The sequence below is a fragment of the Botryllus schlosseri genome, chromosome 7 (assembly GCF_051294905.1).
Source record: "Botryllus schlosseri isolate E-star chromosome 7, Bs_hap1, whole genome shotgun sequence".
Taxonomy (NCBI): Eukaryota; Metazoa; Chordata; class Ascidiacea; order Stolidobranchia; family Styelidae; genus Botryllus; species Botryllus schlosseri.
The window spans coordinates 16,244,775-16,266,516 of record NC_137242.1 but is presented as its reverse complement, the minus strand read 5'-3'; the positions used below and the strand labels follow the sequence as shown (position 1 = coordinate 16,266,516).

General features: G+C 40.4%; 1 protein-coding gene and 1 long non-coding RNA gene across 3 annotated transcripts; one reads left to right on the top strand and one right to left on the bottom strand.

Annotated features, from left to right (window-relative positions):
• Nucleotides 1–16: 16 nt before the first annotated feature.
• Nucleotides 17–1,139, bottom strand: LOC145443344 (uncharacterized). The gene is made up of 2 exons (XR_013916403.1): nucleotides 744–1,139; nucleotides 17–269 (listed from the first exon to the last, which is right to left on the bottom strand). It is a non-coding gene; the product is annotated as an uncharacterized LOC145443344 (long non-coding RNA).
• Nucleotides 1,140–13,992: 12,853 nt separating this feature from the next.
• Nucleotides 13,993–19,557, top strand: LOC145443128 (sterile alpha motif domain-containing protein 3-like). Of its 2 annotated transcripts, none has more exons than XM_080321123.1 (8): nucleotides 13,993–15,416; nucleotides 15,482–15,797; nucleotides 15,908–16,001; nucleotides 16,975–17,133; nucleotides 17,195–17,407; nucleotides 17,475–17,601; nucleotides 17,888–17,967; nucleotides 18,990–19,557. In XM_080321123.1, the coding sequence occupies exons 1-8, from the start codon at nucleotides 15,212–15,214 to the stop codon at nucleotides 19,242–19,244; spliced, it is 1,449 nt and encodes a 482-aa protein (XP_080177249.1). In that variant the 5' UTR covers nucleotides 13,993–15,211; the 3' UTR covers nucleotides 19,245–19,557. The 2 variants fall into 2 exon arrangements, with proteins under 2 accessions (XP_080177249.1, XP_080177248.1); XM_080321122.1 differs by having other exon boundaries at nucleotides 13,994–15,416; nucleotides 15,476–15,797.
• Nucleotides 19,558–21,742: the final 2,185 nt, after the last annotated feature.

Sequence of the window (21,742 nt, the reverse complement as noted above, 5' to 3'; positions counted from 1 at the left end):
CAACCCGATGCAAAAATATCGCAACATTTTCTTCACATCCCCAAAACGACATTGGAACAAACTGTATATTCATTCATGATATCACGATGAAGTGGTTATCGATGGAAAAATATTGCTGCTGGAGGTCTAATTCTTCTTTAGGAGACATGCAGAGCAGTAACACAGGTGGTCTCAAGAAAACGTGAAATAATTCCATCACTGGCCAAACTTCCAATTGTTTCTTTTTCTCGTTCTCATTCCTTCTGTGTAAGTAGTATCTTGCAGTTCCACTAAAAAGAATTCATGCGTAAGTCGCTATATAAAGCAAAGTTCCTAACCTGGACAGTGGACATGACATTATAAAGACTAAGACAAATGGGCTAACAAAAATATAACATGTTTTGAAGTACCGGTACTGGCACATTGTGTGATGACGGCTCCGCCTTTTACATGACATAGCAGAGATTCATGACTTAATCTCTGTATTGAAGCAAAAGGTTCCCAATTTAAGGTGGCTTGTGGCAAACAAATCCAGCAGTGGATGAAAACATATCTATGCTATGGCCCGAAAATGACATTACCAAGCCAACAGTTTCAACTCCTCCGCAGCGGAGTATGTGGTCACTATATAAGTCGACAAATATCCCAAAATAGAACAGAGAATGCGGCGGATGAAATATATCAATCATGAAATCTAAGTCATCGAGTGCTGGTGTGCAGAGTCAGATATTCACGGTAACAAATACTATGTAGTACTGTATTACCTTTTAAGATGCGTATTCCATTCAGCATTCCTAGGAATCTTCAACGACCGTGTCCACTTTCTTCAAGCACAACAAGCTTCGCTCCACCCTTTGCTCAAATCTCGCTAATGGCCACTGGCCAGACGACACTCGAACGCGATTTCGAAATAAATGGTATTCATCCGCTGACACATGACACCATAATATTTACTGGCCACGTTATAATGTTTGATCTGGGTCGTTTTTTCCATACAGAAACATTTAGCATTGCATATAGTCCCTTTTTTCATCAAATTTCGTATAAATTGATATATATTCCATGTGTTGTTCACTACTTACTGTACTTACCTAACCAGACGCTGCTTGTGATGTCACAGTTGTGCGTTGGTTGTTTACTACGAATCTCAGAAAAAGCAGTCACCTTACAAACATTTAGCATTGCATATAGTCCCTTTTTTCATCAAATTTCGTATAAATTGATATATATTCCATGTGTTGTTCACTACTTACTGTACTTACCTAACCAGACGCTGCTTGTGATGTCACAGTTGTGCGTTGGTTGTTTACTACGAATCTCAGAAAAAGCAGTCACCTTATGTAACCTTGGTCGCCTTGGTCGCCTTGTCCGCCATTAACAAATGGTCAGCTGAGCAAGTGAGCATGCGGTGCTGATATTTCTAGTTTCCCCGAGCAATATTATACATCCTGAACTAATTTTCTAACTTATCAGCCTTATCCGTGACAACGAATGTAACCAGCGAGACTGGCCGTACAGCCGTTGCCTTATAATATAATATGGCTACGGTATACCACATTAGCTACGATTGTCAGTTATTTCTTGTACCCTACTAAGCTTAAATTGATACTAGGGCCAACAATTTCGGTATGACAGACCCCAGTCTCGCAAACAAGGTTCAGTCAGGTGAAATCACCTCTAGAATGATATATCAGTAACATTCAGTTCTACGTATACATTGGCTGCAGCGATTTTGATGCTAATCAATTTTGCCAATAGCCCGGTAAACTGCAGTAACGAGTAACTGTCAGTAATTTTGCGAAGAAATTCTGGTAACTTACTTTACAGCTATGTTAAGGTAATATTACATATCAAAATGTAAAATGACAAGCTACGTACAGTAATGGCTGCGACCGGTAATTCGTGGTAAAATTTACAGAGATTTCCCAGTAAATCTACCAGATTTTTTACAGTGCAGGAACGAAACAGCACTTGGCCAGGCCCCCCCAATAAAACTTGGGTCTTGGGCTCCCATAGGGTGATAAACCCACCCCCCCCCCCATCACGTTGTTCGCTTTTGTCACGAAATAAGGGCCACAGTGTAGTGAGCCAGTGGCGCAAAGCGCGAAAAGATTCGATAATTCATGATAAAATCGGTCAATAATATTGGGAATTGCAAATATATTGCTATCAATTTCTTGTTCTCTCTGTTCACGTTGTCAGATTTACCGGTAGAGCTGAATGAGGTGGCTTGGAAACTGTAGGGTCAGTAAATAATAATTAAACATATTCGGGCGGGCAGCCCCGTTGGTATGACTTCGTTTCATGATGTCATTTCGTGATCTCCTGTCTGTTATATCAAAAAATACAGACTCGCCCAAATGTACTAGACTAACGACGCACGCGATTTCAAATTGGTATTTCTTTACGGGCATACAATTTTTCCCTGCGGAATGGTATTTGTCTTCTGAGGTTCAGATTGCCAAGACAGGAACATTCGGCGCCAGTCATTTAGGCGCCTATGGAAAATTAAACCTATATGCATTTTGCATATATAACGAAGTTTTCGGTCAGCGTAAGCGGGCAGTCCTTTTTGGCCCAGGTTTTCTCGCTGCCGATCGTTCTGGCACACTTCTTGGAGTCGCATGTTACATGTTCTAAAACTTTAAATGTCTCGCCGATATGTCCATTTCGATAAATCCTGCGTATTTTGTCTTGGGGAAGAGTAGGCTACCAAGTAACTAAGAAAGTTGGCAACTTGAAATCACACGCAGCGCGTAAATTTTTTGAAAAAGTTGCATAAATTTTTTGAAAACACTCAATAATTTATGCTAATTCGCGAAATAATTTTGGGCCCCCTTCGAACTCGCCCCCCCCCCCAATTGGGGGGTTTGGGGTGCGGCAGTTACGGTCCTGCTAGTCATACTCAAGTTTCTGCGGTTATCGGACAGGCATTATATAAGACTACAAGACAGTTGCAATATTATTTGTTATATTCATACTCGAGTTTCTGCAGTTAATATAGGACATATTCTCAATCAACGATATTGTGAATTGCATATCGGTATAGTTCAAGATCTTTCCACTTGTTCACTTTGTAGTATTCTTCAGTCTTTCTTTCCATGAGTTCATCTCACAATAGCCAATGCACACGAACCAGATACTCTATACCTTCATGTCATTATATTCATATACGTAGCAAATTCTACTAAGGATCAAAGCCACAATATCACATCAATCTCGTGAGAAATGTAACATAGGCTACACAGTATTATTCACTAGTCATAACGACTCGCCACCGCTACTGAACTGTCTAACTAATTCCGACGCAACTTCAAGAAATACACGACGAATCGCATTGAACGCCATTGAAACAAGCACTGAGCTATCCTGTTTTGGGTGGATCCATCTGACCGTGACCATTCTGCCGGCTAACAATGGGAGAACAATCGAGTCGTCACTCCAGTCATACTCTATAGTTTCAGCATAGTGTCCTATATGGTGTCGACACAAGCAAATCGCACGGTTCAATGAAATTGTATCACGTCACAGTTTCCATTTGGCTACAGGCAATTTGACGGTGATTTTTGACCGGCTTGCCGAGCATTAAATTTGATTAATCGGGTATCAATCGAAAGCTGACTCTGCACTGATTACGAAAATATAAATTTCATTCCGCTCGCGGCCCTGGAACCCCCACAATCAGCCCCCAATTATTCATTGTCGAGTAGATTGGCAGTGTGACGCAACAAAGCTGTCTGGCGAAACGTGAGACTAGCTCAAGAGCAAGGATGCGGCCGAGCGGCGAGAGTGGGATCAGCTGACGTGACGGCAATAGCGATGTGCAAACGCGCCACAGAGAAACGCTGCGCTGTTGATACTTTATCTATGCGTTTCGGTACAAGCGAGCACACACCAGCCTTTCCTTGACTTGTAAGGGTAGAACTGGGTCCACAGAATGTATTAGGGCCCTACCAATTTTCGCGCAATATCCTTCAGCTGATAAAGATATGTAGGCTACGTCTAAGTAGTCTACATTGGATATGTCAGATTATTATGATATCGATTGCCTTAGCCCGCTTGTTGCGTAGGGCTGTTGATACTTTTTCTATGCGCTTCGCTAAAAGCGAGCGCAAACCAGCCTTTCCTTGACTTGTAATGGTAGAACTGGGTCCACAGAATGTATTTGCGGTCCCTACCAATTTTCGCGCAATCCTTCAGCTGTTAGAGATATTTCTAGTAAAAAAATATACTTTCAAGTAATAAGATTCACTCAAGACAGCAAATTTAGATAATGTAAATATATCATATTGTAGTTATTATTGCTACTGATGAGAGTTAGTCGAAAAGCTCTTAGCGAATAAATTAACAATATGAAGTTATTGTTTCGCGTCATATTGTAGTAATACAACTACAGGGTTGAGTTTTCACTCTAGTCCCCATAAGCACCACGTCGGTGCCTTGCCAAATTCCGAGAAGGCGAAAAAGTGCAAACTCTGTTGGGCCGAATGGACAATGGAAATTCAGTTATTCACAGATGCGAAAAAAGTACTGCAAATCCGTTTTACGTAAGTTACATTAGGAATATATATACAGGCTACAGGATGAATATAATTCAAATATCTGCGATACCACTGTATTACTTTTGACGCAAAAGGTCCCCGGCATTCAAAAACGCTATTTGGTGATTGAAAAATGCTAAACCAAATTCCAACGTCAACGTTTATAGTGATATCAGATATATTCCAGTGAAAAACAAAGATATGAATTTGGTGGTAACATTTTGGAATCATTTGGCAGGTATGGCCCGCAAGCTTTCTAGTAACGGATTGAATCGCGACAGCGATACCAGTTTAATTCGACACTCCTGCTGTTAAACTTTATTCAACAATCAACATTTTACCTGCTGCATTCGCGGACCAAGTCCTACCCATACGGATCAAATAAAAGCTTGTAATGTATGCTCATGGTCAATGATCCTTGCTCACACTTAACCATAAAAGCGACTATAGAAAGTATCGACACCCGCCATCAACAGCGCGACGCGTCTCTGGAGCCCTACGCAACAAGCGGGCTAAGGCAATCGATATCATAATAATCCGACATATTCAATGTAGACTACTTAGACGTAGCCTACATATCTTTATCAGCTGAAGGATATTGCGCGAAATTGGTAGGGCCCTAATACATTCTGTGGACCCAGTTCTACCCTTACAAGTCAAGGAAAGGCTGGTGTGTGCTCGGTTGTACCGAAACGCATAGAAAAAGTATCAACAGCGCAGCGTTTCTCTGTGGCGCGTTTGCACATCGCTATTGCCGTGACGTCAGCTGATCCCACTCTCGCCGCTCGGCCGCATCCTTGCTCTTGAGCTAGTCTCACGTTTCGCCAGACAGCTTTGTTGCGTCACACTGCCAATCTACTCGATAATGAATAATTGGGGGCTGATTGTGGGGGTTCCAGGGCCGCGAGCGGAATGAAATTTATATTTTCGTAATCAATGCAGAGTCAGCTTTCGATTGATACCCGATTCATCAAATTTAATGCTCGGCAAGCCGGTCAAAAATCACCGTCAAATTGCCTGTAGCCAAATGGAAACTGTGACGTGATACAATTTCATTGAACCGTGCGATTTGCTTGTGTCGACACCATATAGGACACTATGGTTTCAGCGTGTTCCTGGTCACGCTTCATCGCATACACAGTTGTGCTGTAAGCAATGGGAGACATTCACATCCATGGTCAAACCACTAGAGGCGCGCCCTTCCAGTCCTTCTTTCGTCACTTAGATATAATCAGCGTGTACTCAAAGGTGACGTCATTTTCCGAGTGTCCACACCACCTTTGAGTACACGCTGATATAATGTCAACTATCAATGGACGGTCTTTCTATAATAGATATCGCATCCCTGCAACGGAGAATACGTTTTATCAAGCAACAATCTTGCAAAAAATACCAAACCATTATTTTGTTCAAAACTGGGTCGTTTTTTTTCATAGATTTACAGCTATTGTATTTCTAAAACGGGCTCAATACAGACCGTTCGCCCCATTTTTAAGTACCGGTATAGTCTAAATAATTTGTCTCTATTTGGGGTAGTTCCACGGCCTTAGTCATGACAAGAAATATTTCATGAAAAGCAATTTCCCAAGCCTCACTGTTAAATTTGTCAAGCAAGAAGTATTTATAATAAAAGCCTGTATTTTCCTTCATATATATTAGAGCAATTTCCGAGCTTTGCGCGTGAAATAATGCCACAGTATTGTTGCGTTCCGGAATGTAAAAATCGGATCGGCGGACACCTTTTCCCCGGCGATAAGAAATTGCGATTGCAGTGGCGAGTTGCAATCAGACGGAGCGATAAGGCGACAAAAGATCTGTGGGAGCCGAACCTTGATTTCGACGTGGTTTGCCACGATCATTTCGTCAAGTCGGATTACCTGCAAGATTGCAAAAGGAGGCTTTTGAAACCCGGAGCTGTACCGTCAGTATTTGCTGATCGACCTTCGAAGCCCGTAAAAATAAGGTCTCAGTATAATCGCTCAGTCCCACCGTTGAGTACGCAGCTGCAAATTTTAGAAACTGATGGCGAATCGTTACATTTGATGCCAATCCAACACACCACTGTCTCTACACCAGGGCCGGCCAACCCGTGGCCCGCGGGCCACATGTGGCCCGCGAGAAGGTTTTGAGTGGCCCGCGAGGTAATTTCCGAAATTTGTAATATGATACAAAATGGATTCCACAGATTGTGAACTTGCGAGGCCAATCAAAAATTTGATCAGTCTGGCCGCAACACTTGAGATGTGATGACTAAAATATCAGTTCCGACGCATTGGCAGATCCATGAGCCAGTCACACATTGGTAGATCTTCACACACTACAATAAAGCAGAATAATTTGAGATATATTTATCAAAAGTAAAAATTTTCTTTACGTTTCGCGCCACATGTTGTCACTCGATTTCTTGCTTTAAATATTGTTACCCCTTTGTGAAAATGAAAGAACGTCTAATGTATCAGATTGAGTCTAATTATATTCGCGATTACGAGACAAAGTGTCGTTCAACATATACGACCTTGCATTTGCGCTAGCAGGAAGACCGTCGACGATGAAACATATATAGGCACAAAATGATTGATGCATGTTGGTCGAAGCTTTCGATATCGATATGTCCAAGCGCCGAATTGTCCAGTCCTTGCAAACTGCGTCCAGCGATATACAGCAGGCCCGCAATATAGTCAAGTGACAATATTATCGACCCTATGAACTTCGGAAAATTTTCGCGCTTTGCGCGGATAGTGGCCCGCGTGTTTGTTCGGCAATCAAATGTGGCCCTTTAGCCAAAAAGGTTGGCCAGTCCTGCTCTACACAGACAGACGCCGTCGATAATAGAAATCTGACCCTGAGAGTATGCTGTCCGCACGTCCACAAATTCGCGTGGCTAATTTCAAATCAGACGAACAAGGAATACAATACTTTACTGGCTTTGAGAATTTTGCGCATATGAGGTTGTTTTATGATATAATTTTGGAGAACCCGGAAAAGCCCAAATACCTTTGCTCAATGCTATCACATATGGATCAACTTTTCCTTGTATTAATAAAACTGCGCCTGAACCTTGATCATCCGTTACTATCCTACATGTTTGATATTTCGGAGGCCACGGTTTCAAGAATCTTCAATTCGTGGATTAAGCATTCATATTCGACCTTGAAAAAAATGAATATTTGGCCAACAAAATCAACCATTTTACATACGATGCCTGAAAGTTTCAAGAAGCAATTTCCATGTACTAGAGTAATAATTGATTCTACGGAAATTGCCATAGAAAAACCCTCCGATATCAATGCGCAGAAACAGACCTTTTCGACGTACAAAAACCGAAACACGATCAAAGTGCTTGTTGGAATAACGCCAAAAGGGGCAGTATCATTTATAAGCGATTGCTATGGTGGATCAACGAGTGACAGGCAAATGATTGAGCAATCAAGCCTTTTGCAGAATGCATCCTCCCTATTTCAGAAAGGCGATAGTATTATGGCGGACAAGGGATTTTTAGTCCAGGATCTATTTGCTCCTTTTGACGTAGCGATCAACACCCCTTCCTTCCTGAAAGGACGAGCAAGGCTTGGCGCATCAGAGCGAAAATCGGATTTCGCCGTGTCCTCAAAGCGAGTGCACGTAGAAAGAATAATAGGGTACGCTAAGACTTATAAAATTTTGCAGGGTGTTATACCATTCAATCTACTGCCTTTGTGCAATAAGATTGTCTTTGTCTGTTTTATGCTGGTTAATTTTCGTAAACCTATCATGTGATGAGTGACGCTAGACTGAAACATGAATGGGATAACAGTCAATCATTCGCGGTTGAATAATAATAATCTGGCGAGCACAATTCTGACTGCATGCTTTCCTTTGTTATCTGTTCAATAAATAAACAACTTTCCGCCGTCATGTGCGGTAACGACATTGTATATTGACATTTTATCGGCTATTTGCTAGATGTCAGTCAGTTATGCATTGTTATCCGGGGCACAACTGGAAGTGAGCAGCTTGGTGTATAAAAACACCGAGGAGACCAAAGTATAAACCCGGTTAAAATGAAAGATCTCCGGGTCATCACGACCCTTTCATATCAAGCAAATGGGTTTGGGTGTCAGTGACAGTTTTACGATCGGATGATTTTCTAATCTCCTCGTCGATCATTGGTCCGCGGCGTTGTCGGTGCAGCGGCCATGGTCGATATCGCATATCTGCATCTGTAAAATAATACTATACGGCAGCAGATATCAACAAGGTGCAGCACAATGACCATAACAACGGTCCGTGCGTGGTTGCGATTGTTTAGAACAATGCCGATTTTCATATTTTGAAGGCTATTTCGGGGTGGTTCCATTGCCTTCATGAAAATTTAATGTATATTATCAGAATCAGTGCGACTGTAGCTTTCAAATAGGATCAACTTTATTTAATTTGAGCGCTCGGGTCGTCATCTATGGGATTAGCAATTACGCTCCCGTTTCATGCTATGAAGCGACAACAAATCTGCCGTTGTCGCATCACTCGACCGTGACTCTCGTGTTGCCCATCTATCCGTAGGTTAGTTATCTATAGTGTACCGGTGGGGTACGTGCTGCTGGTACAACATAAAGACCATATTTGGAAAGGAAATTTCCTGCCCTTTCTAGCAATGCATGAATCATGGGGCTCGCATCTACCTTTACGAATTTATGACTACAAACGTGAACACCTAAAAAAATCATTTTTAAAGAGGTGTGCCCCCTTAAAGACACGTACAATGGCATGCAAGGAACTGGTAACAGGGTGTGGAAATTATCATGTGCAATGTCATGTGCATCCAGGTGGTCAGTAACGAAATATTTCTACTTTTTGGAAGTACTCAAATAGTTTTCCTCTACTTCTGGTACTTACTCAAGTAGATCTGATTTTCTCTACTTCTACTTCGTAATATTTTGTGACCTACTTACCTACTTTTCGCTATTTTCAGTTTGTCAAGTAGAAGTAGTTTAATCCCCCAATACGAAAGATAGCCTGAGGAATTTCGGGGCTGTTTTCACGGAGTAGGCCTACCAACATTTAATATTCATAAAAGTCAAGTAAAGCCCAGAAATTTTGTTGCGCTTCGCGCACAGTAGTTATAGAGTGACAAATATGTTTTCGAGAAACTATCAGTGAATATAATTTAGGTACCGGATCGCTTGGTTCCGCTCACACCGCATTGTCGCCCATATCAAATATTTCATTACAGTAAATATGGCCCACCATAACGTTTGAAACTACTGTTTCGCAATCTAGCAATTACCTATCATATCGTAATCTAGAAGCCCATGACGTGTCCTGATAATCTGGAAAATCCGTCTTTTTTTAATGTTACACCTGTTTTTAGCAGATCACCTTTGAAGCTTTATGTATACAAAAGACATGAAATATATCTTCCGCTTTTAGAAGTGGTATTTGTATTACACTTTCAATTACGAGTATCATACTTTGAGTTCTAATTACTTACAGTTCTTTTGTCTTCAGAACATACATGTTGAAGCATAAAGCAAGTGTAGTAATGCCTCTATTTTCCGAAAATAAAGCTACACTAAATATAAACTTTACGATCCACAATATTTGTTATTAACGTATACTAATCGCGCAAAGTGTTGAAACCGTATCCGATACAACTTCTCCGTCTTGCTCTTCGCCTAAACTTGGGGCCTTATAATATGGTATAGGGCGCCATGCCATGATGTTCTCTAAAAAGGAGTCTTCTAGTAAACAAAAGGTTTATCGCATTTTCATATCAATACTATAATTTGCATCCCATGATGCGAAAGAATGCTTATTCTGTCGAAAATTGATACCTCCTGAAATGCATCAATACGAATCAAGCTCTCTGCACCTTCCGCATAGCCCAATTTGCAGCATTTGAGAGTCCATGCGAACGAATTAAGACTGTTTTCAAAACTACTTAGCCTACTTACTTGAGTAGATTTAAAGTCAGTCAATTCTACTTCTACTTCAAGTAGTTTTAGGTGGCTTATGGAAGAATTACTTCTACTCGTACTTGAGCAGATTGTTTCGTCGCTACTTTTACTTTAGTAGCTTTCTTGACTACTTGGACCACCTCTGTGTGCATCAATCTAGCAGCCACTGCGGACTACTGGGATAATTCTGCGAACATGCTATGCCTGCCCTTGCCATTCATTCTTTTTCCTTGCCGGCGTTCCAGGTCGTGTCTTTCAACTCAGTATGACACAAAATGGTAATGCTATCTCAAAACATGACGAAGTCGGAACTACTCGTCAGCGCTCCAGATTATTGGATCACGATCTGACATATCGAACACTTGATTTTTATCGCGCGTCCTTCTGTGTTATCTATTGTTACTTTCCATTCCGTGAGCATGAGTATGAGTATGAGTTTATCAAGAATATCATCATTTCAAAACACCACAACACCGCGATATAATGAAAAGATGAGAAGGTGTCGAAACGACTTGGAGTTGTCTGCGTCAGGGCGGTGGAGTCGGTAAATTTTACCACCGACTCCGGCTCCGACTCTGACTCCACACATTTTCAATACACCGACTCCGACTCCGACTCCGACTCCTGAGTCTTTAAATGTACCGACTCCGACTCCGACTCCGACTCCTGGGTTTTTAAACGTACCGACTCCGACTCCGACTCCCGACTCCGACTCCAGCATTATTACCAATTTACTTCGAAAATTATATGCCACATTGTCGGTTGAATGACTATCATACAACCATTAAACATATGCAATCATATGATTAACTGTGGCATGCAAAATTGTTTCATTGTGGCACAGCTCGAATTATCCACTATGCAATTAACATGAATAAGGAAGGATATTTTGCAAATCTTTATTTCAAGTTTTTATAACATGGACTCTCTAATATCCTGAAATGTATGAATTATTCAAATATGGCAGATATCCGATCCTGTATAATAAAAATGTAGATACAAAATCCAAGTGTAGCTCTTGCGTATGACTCAGCAACTAATAAAGAAATTGAACTTACTAATTTTGTCATTGCACACTATCCTGATTACAAGCACAAACACTTTTACTACTAATAATAGACATTGGTCATAAATGGAATTTAGTTAAGTAGTCAAAGACCATAGCCTATGTCTAGTCTACATATAGACATAGTATTCACACACAAGTATTCAAGGAATGGGACTTGCAGTCTTTCTTAATCATTTGTTCGACCCAAACAGCTAAGCTACACTACAAATATTTTTAATTTTGTCAAGTGGGAAGCATCGTTTGGTCATATTTACATCATTTTTACAATTTTACAAAACCAGCCGATGTATTTTCTCTGTCACAGTATCATGGTATAATTCCAAAAATTGCATCAATTTTGACTGCATCGCGAAAACGCATCTTGCAATTTTCTTCCCTCTGCAACTGAGTTGTAATTTGCAAGTAATGTCTAATTTTATCTATATCAGGGGTGGGCAACTTTTATGGCGAAAGGGACACCTGAGATTTACGAACCATTGCGCGGGCAACTGGAATGTTGATAACTTTTTTTTGTCGTCGATAGGAAGGAACCGAATTAGGTAACATTGCAAAGAAGACTTATATTAATACGCTCTAATATTGATAACAATATGTCATGCAACTGTGCAATGCGCAATCAGGCCCTGATCGCGCGAAGCGCGAAATTTTTTAACAAGATAACGACTGAATCAGGCTATAGCTATATCAATAAATATGTCGCTAACATACATTGGAGGTCGTATCTGTATACCACTGGGCTCATTTGGCAAGGACATGATTATTCGACGTTTAGACATAGCAAAATCGACGGTATCAGTGAACATGCCTCTATCATTTTGTGCAAATGTTTTGTCGACGATCTCGCTGCGAGTGCACAAGCGAAGAAGTATCTCCTAATTGCGAATATAGTTAGACTCAATCCTGTGAAAAATATATATTTATAATTTTCAAAAGGGGGCTCAAATACTGAATGCAAGAAATCTAGTGACAATGAATCATGCGATGTACAGAGAAAAATTTCAAGTCAAATAAATCTGCTATGAAATGTTTTACTTCATGGTCATATACGAAGATCTGGGATAAATGTGGCTGACCCCTGGATACGTTAATGCGTCAGAACTGTTGTTTTAGTCATCATCACATTTCGCCGTCATGCTAATCAAATTTTGGTTGGCCTTGCAATTGTACCTGATGTCATAATTAATTTCGAGAATTACCTCGCAGGTCACACCTAACCTTCTCGTGTGCCAAATTTGGCCTGCGTGCCACGGGCTGGCCGCGACTGATCTGTATGGTTAATAATAACAGTGATTGGTGGTACATAAAAATTCTATTGAAAACTATTTGAAAGCAAATGTTTTCATGATAGAGAAGTTGGAGTCGGAGTCGGAGTCGAAGTCATAGTCATTCTCACAAACTCCGACTCCGACTCCAGTCCGTATTTTCTCACCGACTCCGACTCCAACTCCGACTCCAGCTATTATAGTTTTCACGACTCCGACTCCGACTCAGACTCCATCAAGCGAAAATTACCCCGACTCCGACTCCGACTCCACCGACTCCGACTCCGACTCCACAGCCCTGGTCTGCGTGCTATTCTTATTTACATGTTCTGGACCATTGGTTTTCAACTGATAGGCCACAAGAGCATTTTGAAGTTGGTCACAGAGAGCAATAATTTGAAAAACAGAAAGTTGCTGAAAAGTGTAGTTCGGTCCTTCTTATTATTACAGGAAAATAGATCTATTTTGCCACATCGGTGTGCAGCAATAAGCGTTCTGATTGAATACTTCGTAATTTTGACTAAATATATTGAACCACCCTTTCTGCTTACTGCGGGATCTGCTGGGCATTGACGGGCAGGATTAACGCTGCCAGGTAAAAATGAAGTTCTTCGGTATACAGCTGGTTTAATATAGACGGCAAAGCCTGGATCGACGATAACCTGCCTTATTGGTTGAAACGATTTTGCCTTTTTGTATACTGACTCAAATCCCTGTGAATAGCTGAAAAACGGAACTGACGTATAAACATATTCTTCCTTAATCTCAGTCTCCATTATAATATATCGAATGCATCTTTGGCGATGAAGGTCTTTTCGGTTTGATAGATCCTAGATATAGCTCCCCATCTCCGCGAAAACAGTCCCTAAATTTTCCGACCCGGTCCCACCCCTCTCCCTCTCTCTCATGGGAATGAATATTACGGTACGGATACTTGGCAAATTGTAAATAGGGGAAAGTCCCAAAATATGACTTGGTATTAGAAGTAGAATTAGCGAAGAATTAGATTTACTTGAATAAGTGCAGGTAGAGAAATTATATTTCAAAAAAGTAGATCTACTCCGGTATGCCACTTATTACCACTTCCAATAAAAACCAACAGTTAACAGCGACGGTTAGAAATTCATCACTTCAAAGATACACGCTACACTGTAAATCTAAAAGGTGGAAAAAATGGTAGGAAAATGGAGTAAGATACTTTTCCTTCTTTTATCCACCGTATCTCCACCACATATGGAGGAATTTAGAGGGTGGAAAGAGGGAGGAATCAATAGTCTACCCTATTTGGTGGAAAACAATTATTGACATGGTGGAAATCAGAAATGACTGTTCGCAAACTGTCGTATTGCCTAATTAAAACACGACAGTCGATACTGGCTTCTAGTTAATAACGTCATCAGACATGAATTTCGAGTCGAGTGTTGTTTTTTCACTCAATATAAAGTCACAGTCGCGTGCATTTGGGAATATTGATAAAATTTTAAACATTTTTTGTTCAAGTGGTTGAACCAGTAAAGGGATTAGTAAATTTGAAAATATCTGAATATTAATAATGGATTGTGATAATTATTTCAATATCCTTCACGACTGTAGCATATCCAAAACCTTTAACGTATATTATTATTGCCAACATTCTCACCAATGAACCGTGACCGGCGCTAATTCAGCATCCGGGACTCTGGCAATTTCGAATGTACGCGATGCGCGCTCTCCGCCGTCAGTCAGTCAGTCAGTCGACAGAAAAAGATATTTATATTCATTGATTTTGAGTTAATCACAATTATGAGTATTGTTGATTTTAGTTCATAAGTTATGCCATCTGCCTAATCGATTTCGTATTGAGTACCGGTATCGCTCGTGACTAAGAATACAATGAACTTGCCATAAGCAGTTAGCAGTACCTGCGAGATGAGAATGATGCATCTGATGACCCGATACTGTTTTTCTGCTGATATCTTGTTTGGTGGGAAAATAATTCAAGTAAGCCAACTGGTGATTATAATGCAAGAAATAATCTAGGAAGAGTACATTTTTATATTCATGCATACCATAGGTATAGAGCTATTGGGTATTCAAACTGGTTCTGTATTTATAGTTTTACCATAGCCTTTATATAAGCCTTTATATAAAGGCTATGGTTTTACCATCATGCAGTAGCTGCATATTTACAATTTGGATTTTCATTGTTTGAATGAAAGGAACTCTTCTGATATCTTTCTGGCGTCACAATTTTCTTTTCTAGACAAATTCACAGTCACATTGTGGAAAACTCTGAAGTGAAATATTTGCTTTACCCCGACGATGAAAAATCATTTGTACCTTTAGATGCCTACGCAGTCGATGACCACCATCATGTCCGTTTAGATCACTTGGTGTGAGATGTAATTGAAAACTAATTGTAATTTGTAATTTCAGTCCTAAATAATTATGAGACTTTTAGTTACATTCAATACCAACAACAAGATCATTAATGTGTGCACAAAAGAGGATATACCATCATCTGTTGCACTGAAATTTGATTTGGCGCCGGAACTCTTGAATATTCAGTGTTATGATAAGGAGTTTACTGATTGGGTTGATCTGTCTGATGCTGATGTAAAAGACAATGATCGGATTAGAGTCCTTGTTACGGGTGAGTTTAGGCTTGACTTCAATTATCAATTTTTTCACCTCTATACCCAATTTTCCAAGAAAAAGTACAAAGCGTTTGCGACAGCAGCATCACTAACGACTCCCTAACTGTGGATTCATCTGAACGTGATGTGATGGATGATTCAGTTGAATCATTACTGGATTCATCTGAATCTATTGTGACGAATGATCCAGTTGAATCATCACTTTCACGTTCATACCGACGATGGCCTGTGGTCTACAACATCCCCACTTTTCCTCAATACCTGGTGCAACGCATCAAACACCTAGTACCTGGTAGCGCTGGCAATATTGTAATTCCATCAAGACTGAGAAAAGAGATCAGGACAATTCTCTTTCAAGATCTTTTACAATATACTTTGTAAGTATCATTCTATTCAATTCATCCATCGTATTTTGTTTTGAAGCTCGTGCATGCATTTCATTAGTTTGGATAGATATCAGGTAACTATATGCCGATCTATCTAACAGGTACCCCACTGCGCGTCAGTATCAAGAAGTATGCTCGGCATTAATAAGAAACTATCCAGTTTTGAAAGACAATAACGAAGAAAATTCCAGCTATGTAAGTCAGCTGCATGTACCTGTAGTCCTGGGCAAATATCCATAGTAAACTGTCCTTGCCCATTACAGGTGAATTCCGGACTAATGTATGTTTTCATATCAGCGTATTATACGCACCAATATCGACGGCCGCCAACACATACTAATTGAATTACGTGTTGACGCCCAAACAAATTTCCGCACATTGCCCATGCCTGATATAATCTATTCTTGTTGACGATTTTTGGCGTATGATAAGCTTGCCAAAGAGTCCGGAAGCGCTGTCAATTAGCGAGTCACTGATGTCTGGTGAACAATTAAATACGCGCTGGTATTACGCAGCCTCGGCGACAGTTTTCGCATCAAAATGTCCGAACCTGCGCCACCTCGTAACCTCGTAAGTCAGCGCCTATGGTCTCTTTTGTCATGACTATACCTGTACACTGTACGCTGCCTCAATGTATTTCTGAAGGCGATAATCACAATTCCAGAATAACTACAAGTTAAGCCAAGTCCAAGTCGTTACGTTCAATGTTAGGTTTTCAGTTCAATCCACTTTTTGTCAATTCTGCTAAAGTGATTGGCTCCCATCCAGAATACAGTAATTTTCCTCAGTCTTAACAGTTTCTGGCCCTATTTTGCCAAGTATCAGGACTCATACTCGAAATAACTATTTTTCGAAGTTGCAATGAAAAATTGATTCGAGTCGAGTCATTTACCGTATTTTTTTTTAAAAAGAATTGAGTCAAGTCGAGTCACCCACAAATCGCGACTTGAGTCCATGCAATGGAACCACCTCAAAGTCTGAAAATCGGCATTGTTCCCAACAATCGCTCAACAAAATTGACCATTGTTATGTTCATTGTGTCGTGGCACTGCCACTGTTGAAACAATGCCGATTTTCAGACTTTGCGGGCTGTTTAGGTTTTTTTTCTTGGTTTTGGTATTAGTGCCCTCTACAGAGTCGAGTGTAACAATAATTGCAATTTCTTCAGGGCTCGTGGCATATTGCCTTAAAGCAGAAGTTCAATGAATATCGAAGACCGTTACAAGCTAAATTGGTGAATCAGATGAAGCAGAAGTATGGTACAAAACGAAGGAATGTTATTGAGGAAGAAGAAACCAGCAGCTCAAGATGCAAAAGAGCCAGGGTTGTAAGTCCAGTTAATTTTTATCTTGGTTTTGAGATGAGCTAGTTAAATTCTAATTTTTCAGGATAATTTCTGTCCGGATCTTGTCGGAGATCAACACAGCATTGATAATCACATAAAAGATATACAACAAGAAGTTAAAAAGAGGGAGCCAAACCAAGTCACGCTCCTAGACCGAATGAAGAGGACCCACCAACACCGCAGAAATCAGATTTTAGAAGGGGCTCAGTTATCGGAGATACTCCTGACCTATCCATCACTATGGGATGCTCAATGGGTAAGTACAGTAGTCTAGAGTATGAATTGTCATTGCTACAGGTGTATCATATTTTATGTATATTAAGATGTTGAAAGAGGCTGAAACCTTGATTGGGTTTGATATTTTGAAGCACACAACACAGAGCCGCTACAATATAGCTCAAGGCAAGATAAAGTGGCCTAAAGTTCCCGAGACTATTCAAGGATTACTTGGTGAGAATATTATTTCATGAAATTGTGTGGCATTGCAAATTTTCCGCTAACAACTTTTTTCGAATGAATTCAAGTGCAGTGGCTCTCTAACTTCTGCCGTTGCGAGGCAATTGTAGAAACTTGTTTGACTTGCGCCGCACCAATAATCGTGGCTTTCACAATAACATTGTCTCGTACCAGCCGGTTACAGTTGGATTCATTTCCGAAAATTATACGCGTTCAAAATAAATATCGGAACACTAGAAGTAATCATCGATGGTTCTAATAACCTGCGTCTGCTTTGTAGGTGATGGAGTGGTGGATTGGCGTGCTGGTATACCATCCATGTTTGGAGAAGGATATGACAATTTTCTTCATATTGGAGAGGTAAGCTGTTCGTAGATAGATGATGTATTATGTATAATACACGTTGTTAAAACTAAACAGTTAGTTAGTTGATGGTAAACTAACTAAGGTTTTTTTTATTTGATTTTGAAAATTCAGTAGTTGTAGTTCTAGTTCAGTGGTTCTCAACCAGGGGTCCGCGAAGCATTTTCAGGGGTCTGCGAAGCCTCTAAATTTATAACATAGTTGATAACGTAATTTGTGTTTGTTTTTTTAATTAGGAAAATCACGAGGCCGCCTCGCTTCATTAAAAACTCCAAACTCACATCAACAGAATGGCCGTCTGATATGAAATATCCTGCTGTGAGACTCATTTTAATTGCTAAATTGCCAAGAGCCTACTGATAAAAATATTTTCAAGAAAAGTCATTTTTTGCACGCTCCCGTGGGGTCCGTAACGGTCCAAAAGGGGTCCGAGAAGACAAAAAGGTTGATAACCACTGTTGTAGTTGCTGATTTTGAAAATTCAGTAGTTGTAGTTCTAGTCTGGTTTCTACCTCGCCATCTCATCCGTGTAAGCGGTGTCTTACAAAATTCCTAGAAGTGGCCCGTGCTACAAGTCGGCAAATACGGAATGAAAAATAAATAATTCCGGCCCGGTGTAAATGACCATAGTGGTAGACCAGTGTTTCATAACCGAGTCACGAGTCAATTCATATTTCTGATATGCCCCAACAACTTCTACCAATAGAAAGTGTCAAAATTGCTCAATTAAATAGTTTCATAGACCTGGTACAGGCGTCGCATAGCTTTAGTAATGGATTGGAGCTCATGAGATTGAAATATATACTTCATCGTGACTGAAATATATACTTCATTGCGACCAAAGCAGACTGACTTGACAAGATTATTTTTAAAAGTATAAATCAAATGAGCAACACTTTGTGACACAAAGTCATGTTAATAACTTGTGCATTGGTAATATAAATTGTCCCATGTACTAAACCTATCTCGATATCATAATGATCTGAAGTCCGAAGATTTCATAGTAATATATCTTTCAGGTTTCTATCTCTCCATATCCAACGATGGTCTACAATTTGCAATGGAGCCTGCACTTGGATGGACTCATCTTCTCAAAAAACATTGAAAGTTTTGATGAAGCACTTGCTCTTCTGATCGCAGCTCATTGGATATTTAACATCAAGTTTCAGAAGACTATCAAGCACACCCTCACCTTCATTTCGTCATACCTGCTAAAGCTGCCTGGCGTAGAGCTGACAAATTCCGTTGTGAGGACTACCAATATGTTGCCATAAACAATGGAACTGTCATCATAGTTATGTAGGGTTACCATACGGAGGTTCGAGCGGGTCATTCGGAAGTTGATTGTAAGTGCCTACTTTTAATTTTAGTCAACACCACTAAATTTAAGTGAAAAGATGGTAATTCTGGAGTCATCACTCCCATTCAACACCAAAAGTTTTCCAGCAAAAAATAGCAAAATCTGCTGTCATTCTTGATCAACTAACTTTCCTGCATTGGTAAAATTGTCCTCCTTTATCGATTCCGTAATATGGTAACCCTATAGTAATGACTGTTCGAATACGCCTAATAAAATGCATGAAATGCCATACTTGTTTGTTTTTAATTGGATTTGTATTCTGCAGTATTGCATAAAGCAAAGATGTGTGGCAGCTGACAGCTAGGTTGGGGTGGAAGGTATGTCCCCCATATAGGGTGGGGGGTATTACCCCATATAGGGCGGAAGGTAGTCCCCCATATAGGGTGGAGGGTATTCCTCCATATAGGGTGGAAGGTAATCCTCATATAGGGGGGACGGTATTCCCCATATAGGGTGGAAAGTATTTCCACCATGATGGGGGGTGGAGTTGCATTCCACCAGAAATGGTCAAAATGGTGAACCAGTTTTAATGTAGGAAATCTCCACCTTTTAGATTTACAGTGTACAGTACAACGATACACCCTATGGTGCGGCAGTCGTGTGTGGGCCTGAGAAACATATTGCCTGGGCTCGATGATGATATTCACACGATGGGTTAAGGTGCACAACGAAACGGAAACTCTCACCCGTTGCATCATCCACGTACTTAGGTATCCCTACCCTCAACCATGCTCATTATAAGAGCACCGACTGAACGTCACGGAAAGCATATAGCTGGTCGGTTGCCGGTAATTTGGATCATGTTAAAAACGTGTTGTTTGTACCGACGACATTGTATTCGGAATCCGCTTTCATAATAATGAATAACCCGCAACCAACACAATATATAGCAATATGACATATATTCCATGAGCGATAGTGATGTCGTTCAACTATCCTTATTTCGTAACTAAGACAGAATTATTTCCATATTTCGAGCAGGACTTTGATATTTTCAAAATGGAAGGTGGGCTACGGCTATAAAAGGTTAAGAATTCAAGGCCAATGTTGGTGTCTGATTGAAAGACTACTCCGCATATAGGTACAATACCATCCTATCTTTTTTCATTTCATCGCTATCTTGCGGTGTTTTGAATTGATAACTATTATTACAATGAAACAGAAACCTGTATGCGCATTTGAATCCACCGCCACCACCCCACTTCTCCTCCACCGGTTAAGAGTTATGTGTCCGCCCAGCAACGACGAAATATGAAATACCCCGACGTAAAAAGGAAACACTTGTTATTGCCGAGAATACTCACAAATGGGGTTATCTCTCGAACCGAATAAATTTAAATTGATCACAGATCTGACAGATCAAAGATCTTCCATATCTCGGAAAGGACTTCACTGGCAGAATTGAAAATACGAGTCCGTATATCTGCGGAACGGAAACTCAAATCAATTTCGTTGAAGTGTGAACTTGTTCACCGTCCAGGATCTGAAAATGTCGGACCTGATACTCTGTCTCGAGTGTGTTGTTCTACTGCACATGAGCATTCATAAGATACACGAATCACGGATTCATCCTTAAGTTCGACGACTAGATCACTTTGTCCGACCGAAGAACTTGTACGAGTTGTCAAATACGGTCGAATCCGCTTAATTCAGACATCGGATAACCCGGACAACCGCTATATTCCATCAAACTGCCAGGTAACGAGATAAAAGTAAATTGAACGCAGAAAACTCACGTTACTTCGGACAATTATCCACTTAAGTCGGACGCAGGTTTGCAATTCCTATCGTTAGGTTATTGAACAATAAACATTAATTCGTTAACATTTAACACATAAGTGATAACACTGAAACAATGATGATCAATGCAGTAACAATCACCAATGAACTCATATAAAACCGTGCCAGCTTCATAGTTCACTTTACTTTGGTACAGTTAAGAATATATTGTATAGCAGAATGGCACAGAAATGCAGTCTCAAACACAGCTGCATGGCTTAGTTCTATATTTGAAGAATTACTGTGCTATTGTATCCCTATATGTATGCGTGTAATGCGGCATTTGCTGAATCGTTTGTCGGCATCTGAGTACTGTACAATAGCCTGCAACTAACCTGATGGCACGGCCTTGGCCTGTCCTAACTCTTGTGAGATCTAAGCGATCAGTGTCAATTACTGCAGTAGGCTAGTCAGTGTGATTCATTTACTAGATTATTCAGTTCATTTATTACGAAACATTACAGTATTTTTAATGTATTGTCTGCCTTTACGCACGTTCAATGATCATTAAACGAACAATAGATTTTACCCGGAATCCGGACAAAGCCGTGTCTCCGCTTAATTCGACCAAAAGGTAGCGGAGCCAATGCGCCGAATTAAGCGGGGTCGACGGTAAATGCAATATTTAAGCCT